General features: G+C 36.1%; 1 protein-coding gene across 1 annotated transcript in view; it reads left to right on the top strand.

Moving 5' to 3' along the window:
• The window catches only part of Chodl (chondrolectin), a 20,963-nt gene extending 4,634 nt beyond the window's left edge, over window positions 1–16,329 (top strand). Inside the window, exons 2-6 of the mRNA XM_005360543.2 lie at window positions 5,361–5,670; window positions 5,801–5,958; window positions 9,526–9,612; window positions 11,662–11,764; window positions 14,958–16,329. Coding sequence (XP_005360600.1) covers window positions 5,361–5,670; window positions 5,801–5,958; window positions 9,526–9,612; window positions 11,662–11,764; window positions 14,958–15,042 — 743 coding nt within the window. The 3' untranslated portion in view covers window positions 15,043–16,329. The remainder of the gene's footprint in view (window positions 1–5,360; window positions 5,671–5,800; window positions 5,959–9,525; window positions 9,613–11,661; window positions 11,765–14,957) is intronic.
• Window positions 16,330–18,094: the final 1,765 nt, after the last annotated feature.

Raw genomic sequence — 18,094 nt, 5'->3', positions numbered from 1 at the left:
GAAGCTGCCTCTCTGAGAGGAAGATGGAAAAGAGCTTGGACAAAGTTTTAAACTCTGTCTATGACCCTCTTTTTTGTTTTAAATATGGGGAAAGGAAATATACATCATACATTGGCTTAGAGAGTTGAAAGGTATTGATGTAATTAGTACCTTGTGTATATGGCAGGGGTAGGAGAAGGGCAGCTTGGTAAGCCTTGTGTCTTGAGTTAAGTTTTGTAGAGGCAAAGGCAACTTTTCTAGTTGAATACCTGATAAGAAAAATCCCCTTAGTTATATGTCAGCAGATTCAATTTCCCCACGTCCTCTGATGGTGTGAATTCTACAGGAAATGAGGTCTCATATTTCAAATTATTAATCAATATCAGACTATTATTATCATTAGTTCTATGAAACATACAGCTTATGTCAGTTTTTAAAGAAACAAAATGATCATGAAAGTTTTATTTTTTTATTCCAATTACCTATAGTTCTGCTGGACCCAAGGTACGTCTTTCTGATTGGCTGTTTAAACTCTCAAGCCATATTATTACAAACCTTTATTATGAATGGTTTTCCACTCATAATCTTTACATCTGTTTCAAATATCAGGATGTAGACTATGAGGTCACTTCCTTCTCAGAAAGCCAGTGGTGTTTCTTGCCAGGATAAAGATGAAAGACTGCTGCCACCATCATCACCGAAGTGACCCATGGCTGCAGATTTGATTTTCTTCTTGTCAGAGAATGGATGTCAGCTGTAGAACACTCTGCAATTAAGTGAACCATAAAACTCATCTTGCATAAATAAGTTAATTTTAATAAGTCTGTCTTAACTTCAAATAAATATTCTTAAGAAACTGGTATACTCTTGAGAATTGCAAATAGAACACTTGGAATAAATGACACTCTTTCACTTAGTTCAAGATAATTGGCTTCAGTCTTCCATGGACTATAATTGTTGAGAGGCCTTGCTGACTGATCAAAGATCGCAGCCTATCATGGTCTCTCAGCTTTTTATTCAAAGCTTGAAGGCATGGGACTCCTGGACTCTCCACAATGAGATTTTCTGCTCTTTACCTGCTGATATCTGGAGAATATCTCTGGGCCTGGAGGACTATCTTATCAGAAAGCTGTCGCAAAGCCTAGATGCCTGATTTATCTTTAGCGTGACTCTTGGTATAGAGCCTTGCTAGAAGCCTCCCCTGCTGCACATATGCTGACTAAGACTTGTACTAGGAACTCTGCTATAGGACCCTGCTGCTACATACAAAGCCTTATGATAGCACAGTACCACTTAATGCAAATTAGGGATTGTCCCCAGGATTCTTAATCTTATATAATTCTTCCACTTTGGAATAAACCCGAGATGATTCACTGAAAAAAAAAAAGATAATTGGCTTCATTCTCAGAGATCATGCAATTTATATGTTTCAACACCATAACATGTTTTAGTGTGTTTTGTGGGGGATAGGAAAGAATTATGGTAAAGATATATTTTTTTTGATTCTAGTAATGAATCTTAAGTTCAGCTGATCTGGTTGAGATTTATCATATTGTCCTTTTGTATATTTTCATTTTCTTAAATTAAGGGTGGGTCATAACTGAAAAAAAGAAATTTATTTCTTCTATGTTTTATTGAACAGCATGATCTATATGTAATAATTATTTAATGTTGGTTACAATTTATTATATTAAGAGGTATAATGAAAAGTTTGACAGCCTCACAATTCTAGAGCATTCTTCAATAAATAATTTGAGTAAAGAAAAACCAACTTATTAATTCTACTCAAGAAGGAGACACAAATTGTCATAACTTCATGAGTTTACTCTTGGTTTTGGATCATCGCCAAAACCAGTTTCAAGCTTTGCCAACATTTATGATTTTTCATAACAATGAAAAACTAAAACCCTTATTTATGGAAATAACAGCAGAATATTAGTTGTGATAATGATAGCAATGTTTAATAGCTATTACTAAAAATCCTCGGTAAATAAAAGTTCATATCTTTTTTTTGTGACTCAGTGTGGGTCCCTGATAAATCTGAGAGGGGTGAATATTTCTTTCTATAATTCTATGCAAATTTACTTGAGAAAATGTAAATACTTCTTAGATTTGGAGATTATTTAGTTCCAGGTGTACATCTGGAATATTTTTATAAAGGTATGTAAGCAAAGCTATGTTGAGCTTCTCCTTTATCAATGTTTCTAGAATTGGGAGTGGAAAGTCTTTGTAGATAATCCAAAAACTACGTAATTTTCAACTTGAGATTCTGAATTGAGACTTCTTTATAGTTAGCCAGTATGCATGTAACTTTAGTGTAGCAGAAACCACTGTATGACTTACAGAAAAATTGCCCTCCCATAAAATATTTCTGAAAGATTTTATTAAAGTATGATGTTTAAAAGTAAAAGTCATGGAAACTTTTTGTGCAATCAACCAGAGTGAAGAGGGAGGTCATCATAACTGTTTTCTAGGGAGACTGGCTTTTCTGGGAGTTGAAAAAGTCACATCAGAAGATCTGTATTAGCAGAACTTGTCTGGGAAGCAGGGCACCATTTGTTTCCCAGCTGTTCAAGTTCCAGTGAGAGCACAGCCAAATGGGATCAGCTGAAGTGCAACAACAAGTTCGGTAGCTCCAGCTTCTGCTCATTTTGCTGCTGCTTGGGCCAAATGTGCACAATAAGGTAGAAAGCAGTAGTAAAGCAGACTTATATATAAAGGTATTCACCCTGTCAGCAGGAACTGATTCTATGCGAGCCATAATAATTGTGCAGTGTGCTTATAATTTCTTGGAAACTGCTTTGCTCTCCCTGACCTGGTAGTAGCTCTTGAGTTCAAACATGAAGACTCAGCGGATACTCACCGAATGTCCTTTGGGGTTAACAGATCTGTTCCAGCTGATAAAAGGCTTCTGTCTTCAGCCCCTCAGATGCTCTCTTTTCTGCAGCCATCATCATCTCTGTTCATTTATTGAAATCGTGGACTACTCACTTCATCTAAAGGGAAAGATTGCCTGGTATAGAGTGCCAAGGTTGGCGATTTTTCCTAGGCCCATGTAGCATTAGTTGTGAATTACTTGAAATGCAATTCTTTATTTAGGCATCATTACTTATGTTTTTTTGCAATGTAACATAATAGGATTAGGAATTTCTACATTATATTGAGAGCATTCTATGCATTTTATTGTAAGTGCTATCTTACTTTTAGAAATGAATAAATTTCAATCATATTGTATACCTTCACCATGTATAAACTAGAGATCAGCTTACCTTTTAATATGTCAAAGATTATAAGTAGTGTATTTTAACATATAAATTATACCCAGGCAGTCTCTTAAGGTGCCCTGGTTTTGTTACATATAAATACAAGCTACTCACCAAAAACATCCTGTTATTCTGTTTTTCTTTCCACTAAGATCTTCCAAAGTAATCTTAAAAAATAAAAAGAGTGTTAAATAAAAATGCTTAAGTGAAATACAGAGCTAAATGTCTTAGGGGGTGAAAACTGGAATCTTGAAACCTCAAGGGAATGTAACTAAGATACATTTGGAAACTTAGAAATATGTAGAGGATGTACCAGATGAAAATAGGATGCGAACTTGCTTCTTAAAGACAATAATAAAACATAGGCTTGTGATAATCATTGGAATCTTACAAGGAACAACTATTTTAAACAACGAAAACATCACAAAACCTAATAATAAACAAGAGTAAATTTTCAAATTTATATGTGATTTATATTTAAACTATGCATTGGGATTTCCACTGCTTCCTGACAATGATTATTTCAGATTATTTGCCCTACGAAAGCCTCTTTAGCTAATATCCCATGGCAATTTCTACTGATATGTTAATTTTTGTTAAATTCGGTTTAGACTATCTATTAAGTTGTTTGTACTTTTTTCAGTATGCAGCTCCTAAGTTCAGATCCCTGTTAGCAGACTGGTTTGCATTTCTGGAATAACTATGTTTTCAGCTTTTGTCAAGATGCTTATCACTTAAAAAAATCTATTGTGAGGTTAATGGTCTTTGGCCACCTTCTGTTTGCTCTAGCCTTGAGAGTCATTCTGGATCACAAACTGAGTTTCAGGAGTTGGGGGAATGTTGTACTCTTGTTGTAACATAGTTGCTCAGCATGATGGCCTGTAATTAAGAGTACACACTGTAAATTCTGTACTTATCAAAGTATTTAAGCATGATTCCCCCTTCTACAACTGACAACCTTTCATATAGACTACAAAATTAAAAAGACACTGTAAGAGGATGTCAAACATTTTGTGTGGGTGTTGGGAGTCAAAACTCAGGTCCTCATGCTTGAACAGCAAGCAATCTAACCTTCAGCATCTCCCAAGTTCCATCACTTTTATAACTAAAAGTAATAGACTACAAAAGCAAACTTTACAATATTATTGAATGAGAAAGCACTCATAAAATATTTTTGTTAATTCTTTGAGAATATCATACATTTTAAATCATATTTAGCCAAATTCCTTAACTCCTCTCCATCCTACTCTTTCCCAACTTCAGATCCTCTTCTCTTTTAAATCAGTAAATTATTAATTCTAATATGTACTCTCCATCTACTTCTTGGAGTGAGTGGGACTATCTACTCAAACATATTTGAGAAGCTAGAAGCATCACCATTAAAGAAAACTGACTCTCCTTCTCCAAGAAACTCAATTGTCCATAGTTTCTCAGATTTAGAGCTTCACGAGATTCTCCCCACTGTGCTAAAATGCTGAATGACTTGATCTTGGGCAGACCTTGTGCAGGCACCTCACCTGTGAATTCCTGAGTATAGTGATTCTGCCCTGTCTCTAACACATGCCTTTGGTCTGGTCCTCCTTAAATTTGGCTCTCACATTCTTCCTACACCCTTTCCATGATGGTACCTAAGCCTTGGGGAGGAGGGTCTGATATAGATATCTTATTTCTGACTGAGTGCTCTCTTGTCACTCATTCTTTACATTCTGTTGTGAGTTTCTGTGCTAACCACCATGCACTACACAAAGAAACTTTCCTGGTGCAGTTTGAGAGTTGCACTTATCTATGGGTAGAAAGATACGAATTTAGAGGGAAACTTTGAAAACGTGTTGTTCATCCTGTGGCTTGTGAGCTCTCCAGTTCTTGACCAGATTTGCAATAGCAGGTATGCTTATCCTCTTGGAGAGGCAGAACTTAAGTCTAATCAGAGGGTAGTTGTTTGCTCCCGTAACTATCATGCCACTATTACACTCATAGACATACCTTGGAGAAAAGAATTCTTGATAGTGTTGTTTATTATGAATTGTTCTTTTATTATAATTAATATCAAACTTATAAATAAAGACCTCAAGACCTGTTTATCTATATCTTGTTTGTTTGTTTGTTTGTTTGTTTTAGGTCAAAAGGTGTGTTTCGCTGATGTGAAACATCCCTGCTACAAAATGGCCTACTTCCATGAACTGTCTAGCCGAGTGAGCTTCCAGGAAGCACGCCTGGCTTGTGAAAGTGAAGGAGGTGTCCTCCTCAGTCTTGAGAACGAGGCTGAACAGAAGTTAATAGAGAGCATGTTGCAGAACCTGACGAAACCTGGAACTGGGATTTCAGATGGTGACTTCTGGATCGGACTTTTGAGAAGTGGAGATGGCCAAAATTCTGGTGCCTGCCCAGATCTCTATCAGTGGTCTGATGGAAGCAGCTCCCAATTCAGGTAAGCTGTGACTGGACCCTGAAGTGTCTATTGATGCCCTAGAGGAGTCGGAAGGGCAAAAGAAAAGCCCTGATACCTGGAACACTCAGAGCACATGTTGCTAAGTGTCCCTTTGGTTCTATATTTGTAGGAACTGGTACACTGATGAACCTTCATGTGGAAGCGAAAAGTGTGTTGTCATGTACCATCAGCCAACGGCCAATCCTGGTCTCGGAGGTCCCTACCTTTACCAGTGGAATGACGACAGGTGCAACATGAAGCACAATTACATCTGCAAGTACGAACCTGGTAAGAGGCCTCTGTAGCTGTAACCAATTCTGTGCATGTTTGCCATAGAAGGCCCCGTGTTTAAGGTTTCCAGCCATTTTCTAGATTCCGGAGAAACAGGCATCAACTCACAGCTTGCTCTGTTAATGTACTGAAGCACATTGTTTGTAGGAGAGTAAGCCTGCCAGTGTGTTTCATGGAAGGGAATGGGTAGATACATTTTTGGGGAGAGGCGTATGCAAGAGAAAATAATTTATACAAGAACCACACTGTGTTATTGTAATCATGTTTTGCAAATGTCTGTGTGAAAATATCTTAGAAGCTTATGAGACTGTGTGGAAAGTAGTTATAGGCTACCAAAGTGCCTATAGGCTTGCACACTTGTGAGCGACGGCTCCTTGGTTCATTCCTGCCGAGTTTAGGGGAGCAAACAGCTTTCTCCAGGCATATTATTTCAACATGTTATAGCATAATGTTTTCCATTTGGTTCTTTAGCTGAGTGTAAGTCCCTTCTCAATAGTTTAAAAGAGTAAGGCCACATTACACATTCTTCATTTGATTTGCATCTTTTGAAAAATGACACTTCCGTTAGTTTTCTTTTGAAATATTCTGTTGCTTGACATACGCAGCCGCTGGGAAAATTAGTTTGACCTAAGTCACATTAGTGTGGCTTCCCACTGAATGTAGTGAAATTGAGTTACTTTAATGAGACACCTCAGTTGAATTGGGATTTAAACTACAAGAAGGACTAATCAAAGATGTGTAAATTTATATATTTGATCATCTTAGACACTCAAGGTAGATACTTAAGCCTTGACACACTTATTTTTCGATTTTTCTTCACAATGTTTGAAAGGGTCATTTTAACTTTTTTGAAGGACTGTCAGCGTGACCTCATAATATATTCCCACAGAAGGCAATTACATCCAAGTACTCATGTTCCAGTACTCTTTTGAAATTACACAGTTTCTTTTTTCATAAAGCCATGAAGCACAGGGGATTATTGGATTAGACTTACCCTTCTCTTATGTTTATTCTACTCTTGAGTATATTAGCCAACTTTTTATATCCCTGGCGAGTTTATTCTTTGCCCTTGGTTGCTAAATCTGTCATTACACTCCTGGAAGCTCTTGCAAAGCTAAGTCTGTTGTTCAATTCCACTCTTTCTGATTGTGTCTTAGAGAAATACAGTTAAAGTTCTGTGATGTTTTACACTTGCTGCAACTCTTGGCATTTATTAACTAGAGGGTTAGAGGGATGAGTGCAATGTGATATGTATGTATGTATTTATGTATTATACCCATGATCACTTTGGAATGTATTATTTACTTTAATATGTATGTATACTCCCATATACTATCTAATAGCATGATCAATGATGTTGAAAATGTTAAAAATTTACCCTGGTTATTAAATGAGATCATTCAATTTTATGTTGTCCTTCTCTATTGAAACACACAAATAGTCTTTTGGTCCACTGGTACCCATTTTTATAGCAACACTTCTAAGTGTTAGTTTTCTATGACACTTGCCTTTTGGGGCTAATGGCATGATCCAGCAGAGAAAGACATTTGTTTCCAAGTCTGAAAACTGAGTTCAATCTTAGAGATTTATATGGTAGAAGGAGAAAACCTACTCCCTTAAGCTGTCTACTGGCCTCCACATACACACTATGACATTCAAGCTTTTAGCTACACACAAAACAGATTAACTCAAAAATTAACATTGCCTTAAGAGCTTTTTAAAGATAAAATAGCATATCTATGATTACGTTATTAAGTTTTTATTTAATTAACAATCAAACAAACAAACTTTAATTAAAGTTTGTTAGAAATATTTTAAATGTAGTTTGTTGCTAATATCATATCTTGATAATTGGTTCAAAATATCAGTCAACCACTTGCATTCATATACTAATGAAATTCTTTAGACAAATAGCTACATATTAGGAAGATTTTAAAGTATCAGTTAAATTTAAAATTTATGAAATTTAAAATTGTTTGATGACGGGTGGTTAAACTACCAGTGAATCCAGATTGTAGGATATTGTGAACAGTGAGAATTCTTTAAAACACTTTCATGTTCCAAAGACTACAGAAAATGCTCTATGTAGCTTTTTTTATATGCATGCAATGACAAGAGTAAAGTGTCTAATTTTTGAGCAATTAAAACATTTGCATTTGGTTTTTTTTGTTGCTTGTTTGTTTGTTTTTGAGGCAGAAGTTTACTCTATGACTTATTCTAGTTGGAAACTCAAAATATAGCCCAGGATAACTTCAGAATCATAATGAACCGCCAGACTTAGAAATAAAATATGGCATAGACTTACAGAGGGAAAGCGCAGTTTAATTCCCTACCACCAAAGAACTCCATTAAGAAAGAGACTGTCTTATGCCATGATGGGGCTCCTGAAGAAGGAAATCCTCATTCGTCTCCAGTTCCCTAAGAAGAACTCCATTCAGAGTGATACAGGAGTGCTGAAGAAAAAGCTCCTTCATTTCCACTTACTTCTGCAATATTAGAGGAGTTATGGTATATAGGTCAGGGACCAAAACAAGAGAGAGGATCACTTTGGCTCAGGATAAACAAAGGAAATTCCTTGCTCTCACAACTTTCCAGATAAGAGGGTTGGAGCTCTCCCAGCCCCCAGGGCACCACAGCAGGTGGCCTAACCTGTGTGCCAGGAGTTTGAGTGTGTGGCACTAAATAAGGGTTATCCTGGTTCAGGTTTGGGGGTGTGGGATGGAGCCTTGTAGTTGGATACAAGTGGAAGGAGGCTTCAAAGCCACAGTAGGCTTGCTTATCAATGAGATTGTGCTTCCCTGCAGCACATTCAGGTGCGTGGTGGGGTAGCTAGAAGATTTGTAACCTATTCATGCCTAACTAATACAATTACTTTGGCTAACCTGTTAATGTAACAACTGGTTTCTTAGGGGGAAAGTATATTCACTGATAGTACCAGAACATGATAAGAAGTCTCAAGAGTTTCTCACCCATTTGGGAACTGAAAAATCTAATCACATAAAGCTAGAAAAGAAACAGCCTGCAAATCTTGACTTAATATTAATAAAAGGAGTATCCCTATTGGAATTTACATCTCAGAATGTCATTATTTGGGTAGCACAGACATAGTTTTCAGACGCTGCTTGAATCAGCTATTCCACAAGCAACGATGCAGCTCTCTGTTAATTATTATTGCACTCTAAAGGTTATTCCATAAAAAGTTTACCTTTGTTTTCTTTTGAATCATGTTTTATGTTTTACCACTTAGGTTTACAAATTACTGTTTACCATTGTAACTTTGGGTCCCTTAGTCATTACTGATTGTAGCAGGCTGCCTTCAGCACTCTACCAGTTTTGGTTGCTAAATGAAGCTTGGGGTTATATATCAAATAGGCTGTTATATACAGACATAATTAAATATTGTTGGTTAATTCTATGTACATTTAAACTCAGAGTGTATATTTGACTGTGAATTATTTAGAAATCCAAATCAACTTTTTAAAAACCATTTAATAACATTTATGTTGACATTTGCATTTTCCTAGTTCAATTATTATTAATTATTTCTATGTTAATTATTTACAGAGATTCAGCCAACAGACCCTGTTGAAAAGCCGAATCTTACTAATCAACCTGAAGACAAGCATGAGAATGTGGTTGTTACTGAAGCAGGTGAGTCCCTTCTGTCCCTCTCATCTAAAGAACTGGGCTTTGAACTAGCACTTCATGTTGACCCCCATGGAAACCTTTCATGTGGTTCAAGGATGTGGTGCATTAGTTATGGGCGCATAGACATTTATTTTCGACCTACATTAGAAATAATTATGCAATGATACATTTTAAATAGAATAACCTTTAAAAAATTCCATTTCAGGTGGAAGTATCTAAGTGATCGACATTAACACCTGTATCTACAAAGCATTTCCCAATATAGTGTAGTGTGTACCATGTATACTAGCATATATGCATAGAGACCTGGAATCGCAATTTGCTACTGAATGTTCAGGGCTTGTCTGGCAGTAGAGAGGAGGTATAACATAAGCCTCATTATAGTTTATGTAGCCTTCCCTGGTGTAAACACCTCTATCTGATCAATTTCAGACTATCACCATGATATCACAGTAGGACATGTTGGAAGGGGGTTCACTTAGTGGGCCCTCTATCTTGCTGTCACCCCAAAAGACAGAGTAGAAAAATGCAATTCCCAGTGCAAGATCCATGTTAGCTAGAAACTCCTCAATATTCCTTAAAACTACTTTTTTGACATGAACTAAATACAGATGGACAAAAAATGTATCATGTTTCTTTTGTGAATATTGATCCAAAGGTCCAAATGTTTCAAAATTAGTAACTCATACAGAGGCTCAGAAGGAAGACTGGGCACTCCACAATCACTATTCTCTGCATTTTGATCCTCTTTGTATCCCTACACACACACACACACACACACACACACACACACACACACACGACATGAAGTAAGAAAGAAGTAAGTAGAGTGATTTGTGAGAATTTGGAGTGGAGAGTGAAGTGTGGGTTTTATTAGAATAAAAATCATTAAAAATGATATAGTAGGGAGGGCTTTGGACCTTCCCCAAAGTAATGTGCCTTGACCTTTCTGAGGAGCGGATGGGGGCTGAAGTGGGGGGCTAGGTTGAGGGAAGGGGAGAAGGGGGAGCATGGGAACTGGGATTGGTATGTAAAATTAAAGAAGTTTGTTTTCTTTTAAAAATAAAAACAATAAAAAATATATTAGACAGCAGCAACCTTCTGAATAATCTATCCCTAAATCTCATAAAATATACCGCTGAGGAAAGAGAAGAATAAACAATGAGGTGAATAAATTGTGGCCAGCTTTTATCAGAATCTTTAAGATTTGTGATATTGTTAACTAACTTTTAGTTTGCAAGCCAAATGGAACTCAGTTTGTTTTCATTATACAGAAATGCTCTTAAGATTTTGGGCTTTTTCTGTTTCATGTATCTGATTTTAACATCATCCATAATATCTAAACACAATTAAAGTTGCCAGAAAATAATTAAACTACAGACATTTTCCTTTTATTAATAGTGTGGCTAAAAAAGTCATTTCATGATTTGTAGGTCTTGAGTGTTGGTGATTTTCCTTAGAATCTACTAAGAACATCTGCCATCACTGAGAGTGAGAGAACAGAGTTAAAAGATGACCTATTTTCAAAATTTAATTAAATCATGCTATTGTCTACAGAGTCTTATGTCTCTGGGTTATGACGGCATCACCACCTAGTATGTGCTTATTTTTACTTAAGGCCAGATTCTTACATTTTCTCAAGACAACTAGCTTATTGGCTAAGATAATTCATTATCTACTAAGTCAGCAATGATTATAGTAATTATTATTCCCCAATATAAAGTCTTCACTTTTGCAATGATGCAGAAGAATTAATAAAACAAGACAGCTAAGATTATTAACATGTTATGAAAATTAGTCCGTGTCTGAATTGAAAATGTATTAGAACTTTAAAAGCATGCATATTTAATTGAGCATGTCAACCAGGGCATTAAAGTTTTATTTATAAGTTTTTTCAAAGTGTCTATGCATTTTTCATAAGCTCTTCTACTTGGAGTTTACTTTTTGGTAACAACTCTATTTTACCTTATTCATTACAGAAATTTGTTCATAGCTGCTTTTGAGCTCCTTCATGAGCTATCATTGAACACTAAAACTGTTTTATTTTTGCAGGCATAATTCCCAATCTAATTTATGTTATCATACCAACAATTCCTCTGCTTTTACTGATCCTTGTTGCTTTCGGAACCTGCTGTTTCCAGATGTTGCATAAAAGGTAAAAACCATATTTTTGTCAAGATAATTAAGGTAAAAAACCCTGCAGTATATTTTGAGACATTTTTTGAAAATGTTATTATATCTTTAACTTATATTAAAGAATTTTAATGTTCTTACCTGTCAGTAAAAGTCCAGCACATGGAGAGTTATAGAATGTACTCAGATTATATGAGAAATCCAGTGTCTCCTTCACAGTTCATAAGTCCTATGAACTGCTTGCTTTACTGCTTCTGTTTTTCATTCAGGAAAACGGTGGCTCAGTAGGGTCATCTACAGTTGCATTGTGGTGCACAGTTAGCATATGTGATGGATCTTAAGTGTGAGTGCTTGTAAGCTCATACGAGATACACTATACATATGCTCTCTGGGTTGTTAAATTAAAATAAGATTGATGTTAAATCAATCTGAACAACAAGTTATACATAAGACTTGGTTTTATGGGTAGATATGTAGTATAGTTTCAGGATTCAAATAAAAAGCTTCTGTTTTAAGGCATTTTAAAACCAGGAAATTAAGTGCATTTGTGAAGACAGTGAGCTGAGTATGGTGCCCCTGAGAGAATGAGAATGAGCAGTGTTACCAGGAGTGCACGGCCAGCATGAGTTAGTGAGTTCCAGGACAGTCTGAGCTACATCATGAGACCTTATCTCAAAAAACTTCATTCTTTTCCAAACATTCCTCATTCCTCTCTCTCTCCCTCTCTCTCCCCCCCCTTCCCGCCTATGTACTGTCTGGCAGATATTTTGAAATAAAGTAATATATCTGAAGAGCAAGACTTCTAGGAACTTGTCAAACACTTATTCATGCTTATTATTACCTTGAGCCAGTGAAGTAAACTTTTTTGTGTGGTACGATCTGCCAATTAAATTTCAATAAATTAAGTATAAATAAGTATCAATGAAAACACCAGGAGATACATTTAAATAAAGACATATATGCTGAAAAAAATGACCTATTTGTTTTATGGTCAAATAATTGATCAAAAGATTGATTGTATGATATCAGGACCTGAAATAATTTTTCCCTTTTAGTTTCATCATCTTCTTTTCCTTAAATAAATCCAAAGAGCCTGAAAAGTAGCAACTTGAAAGAATATAGATGATTAACGTGTATTAATAAGTGATCTAATCTAGGCATAATATGCCTATTGTCCCAAAACTCAGGAGGCTGGGGGACAGAAGGACTACAAATTTGAGTCCAGCTGGGGCTACATAACAAGAACATAGCTAAACAAACAAGCAAACACTTCCCATGAACCAAATCAAGCCAATAAAAAATATAAGACCAAAAAAATCAAATAAAACAAAACATTAACATGATTGAAAATACAAAAATTATTTGAGCTAAAAATCAGGGCTGTTAAATGAAGTCTGGAAAATTAATATATGTTGTGACCCTCTTGATTTTCATTGATAAACTTGTGAAACATTATAAAATTTATTTTCTAGTATTTTGTATATAATAAATACAGTATAAAAAGTGTCATTTCTTGCCCTAATTCAGAAGACTATAAATGAAATCATGTTAGATTTCTCATTGGGAAAACAATGGTGTAGGAGGAATGTTACTTCCCTCTTAGCCCAGACAGACTGTTAAAATGTCCACTTAAGTAGCAAACTGGTTAGTAAACATTAAACATATGCTTCAAACGTTATCACTTGCCTAGTAAAATGTGTTAGTGTATTGAGCAACAGCATCTTCTCTAAGGATTGTTTTGCTTGTCTCCAAAAAGTGGTTGTATTCATTCAAAAGATCTGTGGCTGTCTTCACTTGTTTGAAAATTTCGGAGTGAAAAAATAAACCAAAATTGAGCACTTTCAGTTGCCGGGATGACCTGAAGTCCTTTGTTCACTGTTCTTAGATCCTCCCCTTTTCCTTTCTTCCAGGAAAGCAAGGAGAAACTTCATCAAAGACTCCACTCCATTATCATCTGAGTGCCTTGCAGAAAGTTTAAATTCCAATCTGGTACACATGGTGGTTTCTCTCATTCCATATCATTTTCAGAATAACTTTTCTTCCCTTAACTAGTAGAACTTTTAAATGACACTAATTATGATTAAAGCAACATTGATAACTTCTTTCCTTACCATTAATAGCACTCTGCTCTTCATAAGCTCTGCCTGGCTTATTTTCCCTTCATGCTAGCTATATTTGGTAGAATTAAGTTATGTTGACCTGATTTATTTGAAGAACTATCCATACAACATATAATTTGCATTTTCATTAATCACAACAGCACTGAAGTTGATATGAACAAACTATTTTTCACTGTAATGCTGTGGTTTTAGAATTAGTTCTTTTTCTTTAAGGAGTTTTGCAAATCTGCAGGATGATGGCACAGTGCAGGGGTGTGTCTGTGAGGGCTGTGAGGGTGGCAAAAGCCATTAGAGGCGGAAGGAAGTGTGGGTACCTAGGGGTAGAAGTAAATACTAAACACAGGGAATGTGGCCAGACCAGGTGAGAGGCCATCCTCAGGAAACTAGAGCAAAGAAATGCAGATCTTGACGTGGAATCTGGTACAGGATGACTTGGGGAATCTTAGAAACAGACACCTCTGCAAGGGCCTGACTAGTGAGCATTGTAGGAGAAACCACCAGAATTCCAGGCACAGGCTACCATGAGAACAGAAGTTCCGCATCAACCATGTCTTGGAAGAAGAGCTCACAAGCTCCTAAGTCACCAAACATGTGTGTGTCTGCTTTGGACTTAGGCTGATTTGAGAAAGAGACACAATGAAGCTTTCTGGACCCAAATGGCCTAAGTACAGCCTGGCAAAGCAAATGGTAGGAGGGGGACAAACATTCCTGATATTTAGGGTCACAGCAGGCATTTGGATGATTGACACTAATTGTAACAGCCATTTTATTAGAGTACCCATAAAGCAAGATTTAGAAACCTTGGCCAAAGAAAACAAGGTTCATTGTGGGAAAATTAAAGTCTTAGTACTCTGTCAGGCATTGTGACGCTTGGGTGTTTAAACTCTACGGTGAGTCAACAGATGCCAGTGTGTTTGGAATTGTTTGTCATCTTCACACAGTGGGATAATCTAGACATTTTTTTTGTAGGAATAGCAAATATGCCGATGAGAAAGAAGAACTCATAACAACTGTCTGAGCATCTCTTTTTGGATGAAGACACAGCCAGCCTGATATGATTCAGGAACTGAATTTATTTGTTTTTATGTTTTTCAGTAAAGGAAGAACAAAAACTAGCCCGAACCAGTCTACACTGTGGATTTCCAAGAGCACGAGAAAGGAAAGTGGCATGGAAGTCTAATAACTGACTTTGCTCCAGAAAACAAAGATAGTTTTGTAATTCCCGGTCAGTGTAAGGAATGGCATCATTAGCTTGGAATGGCTTGAAATCTCAAAGGATCTACAAGATGAACTGTAAGCTCCCCCTTGAGGCTAATGTCAAAATAATTTTTATATGTTCATAGTTTAACTTACAAAATATGCTGTGTTTATCATGGAGTGAGACCTGCTTACTCAGCTAAAAAATGCACCCAAACATGTAATTGAAATGGATCATACAGTTAAAACTTCAGTGGACACATCTGGAATTCCTGGGTTGGAAGTAGTTCCTTTTGCTTTTCATCACCTTCATCATTTTGATCTACTTCATGTAATATTAATTGTATTCAAATTTACAGTGTGCAAAAAATTTTACCTTTGCAAAAGTGTTTGATAAAAATGGATTGTTCTAATATTTATTTTTATGGCATTTCATTTTTACATACATGCTGTTTTGATTAAATACTGAATTTACACAGACATGAAAAACTATTTCCATAGGGAAAACTTTTTTTTCAGAAATAGTTAATGTTCTTTCCATTTTCCTCCTTTTGTTTGCATAAGGTTTAGGAAATATCTTCAGAAATAAGAAGCTGTTTCATTGGCTGTGCTATAAATCTCCTGAAACACTTTACTTAGAGGCAAGAACTGTCTAACATCAATTGTGCAAGACACGTGCCTTACAATTATTCTTAATTTAAAATTAAACTGATTTTTGTAATAAAAATATCTTTACTAATAGTTGTATAGACACCAATGTAGTTTATCTTGAAAAAAAATGTGTCCACAGTACCAATCACAGTTCTTCACACGTTGCCTATAGAATTGCAAGTTGTTCTCTGAGTGTCTGGAATCAATGTGTGGTTCTTCCCTGTGCACCGAACAGGATGGCTGTTTGAGGGTTGGATTGACCCTGGAGTCAGACAGCTGCACCTCGGCTAAGATTTTCCTAACTGAATTTAGCTTGTGTTGATATATAGGGTTGAATGGTTTTCAGCTGTGTGATGCTAGGCAGAGCACACTGATATTACAGATCAAGAACAAAACAAAAACTACAAATCACACTAATTAATGGGCCATGGGCTAGAGGTCATTGATGTTTGGATATCTTTGAAGAGGGTTTGTTTATGACTGTGCACCGTGGCTTTCTTCTGTCTGATAGAGTTTCTTCAACACGTAGCATTTGTTCTTCTCAAGAGAGAGTTGTAACTATTTTGTCTTCGAATGTCCCTGTGTTACTTTTAACCAAATAAAAAGTTCTTATTTCCGAGGAATGATCTTTTATGTTGTCTAAATTCTTAAATCAACAGAACACAGATGTGTTTCATCACGACCTGAAGATGAAAACAAACATTACATGTGAAGAACACAGAAGGCAAGGCTATAGAATGAACAGGGAAACTTGATATTTTTAGTTTTTCAGTTGGACAATAGTTTCCTTAAGTAGATTTGGTTTTCCAAAACAAAAGGCAAAAAGGGACCTCAGATTTTTTTTTCTGCAGCTTTGGGGCTGAGAACTGGCAACTGCATTCTAAGTTAGGCTGTCCTCATTCAGCCCCCATCCGTTCTGTGGCTCTCCATAATTTGGATCAAAATATGGAGCTATTTGGATCTATGCAGCTGTTTGGATCTATGTTTTCCCTCGATGCCAACTCCACCCATTTCTCCCTTTAGTTAGAACTGTGAGAAGGGAAACTGGCTTTCCCTTTGTCTGTGCCACCCCAAACCCTAACAGCTGGAGGGTGGATGCACACAGTGAAAGGGGAAAGCTGTTGTTATCCTTTTATCATTATCCAGGTCAGGATAAACTCTGGTGTCAATGACAAACTCCATCTGTGATAAGGGTGGGAAAATACATTTCTTTGCTCTTAGAAGACGGTAACGATACCATTCTAAGTGTTTCTGGAAGCTTTAGCTGGCCCTTGAAAAACAAACTGATACATAATGTAATTGTTTTGTATTTTCAGACCATAACTTAAATATATGCTGGGAAATGCCACTAAGTAGTGAGCTACCTTAAAGTATTCAAGACAAATAAAACACCCCACTCTTTTCTCCTTGCTAAGATTTAGGTTAGTAGTAAGTTTTTACTAAGAAGAATGTGTTCTGAGACCCCTGATTATTTATGTTTTGTTATTTTTATTGTTATTTATCATGTTTATGGGAGCATTCAATCCTCAATCATCTTGTCGAATATTCTTTTAATAGGTTTACAAGCTCTGATGGTCTTAGGTACAGCATCATGATTATCTCTTGACTTCTGACCTCCACCAACCTTCCTACCTGCACAGCTTTTCCAGTGTCTTTTAAGTGTGCTGACTTGAATCATTCTCTCTAAATGTACCTGAAGCTTCCTTCCTTCCACAAAGCAAACCATAGCAATTGCCCATCTTTTTCTACTTGTTTGAACCCCATTCGTCCTTTTGTTGTTTCAATTCATGCAAAAATGTGTATGTGTGCTTGAAAAATATGTCTGTGTGTGTGCATATGTACATTGTATGTTATGTTGCTATATATTTTAGCAGATTCAGTGATGTGAGCAAAATTGACATTTGCAGCTACTCTGGAAATGATCCAAGAGATTAAAGTAGTAAAGCAAATTAATTTATTACACATTTTTAGCTTTAATGGGCAATTCAACTGTGTCTGAATGAGTTTTTCAAACTAAAAATTTCTGTAAACGTTTAAACTAAGAAAAATTTGAATAAGTGATTTCCTCAAGATACCTGCATATTTTTGCTATTTTTTAAAAAAATATCAGCTTGAAGTGACTGGTAAGTTAAAATGACCCTGATAAAGATTTCTTGTGTAGAATGATGGTATTAGGTAGTTTACTTTTTTGTTGATGCTAGGTCAAGAGAGAAATGTGGTTATGTTTTCTTTACCTCAATGACAGACACAGTTATGACGTGATTATGCTTGTGATATGAGTTTACAATAAATGTGTTTTGATGAGCAGGGAAAACATTACATATTAATATAAATGCATACAGACGGTAAGGCAAGAAAACAATGGTGACTCTGAAGGTACACTA

Source organism: Microtus ochrogaster, linkage group LG3, assembly GCF_000317375.1.
Source record: "Microtus ochrogaster isolate Prairie Vole_2 linkage group LG3, MicOch1.0, whole genome shotgun sequence".
NCBI lineage: Eukaryota > Metazoa > Chordata > Mammalia > Rodentia > Cricetidae > Microtus > Microtus ochrogaster.
Note: the sequence above shows the minus strand (reverse complement) of the source record. Positions and strands in the feature narration are given on the sequence as shown.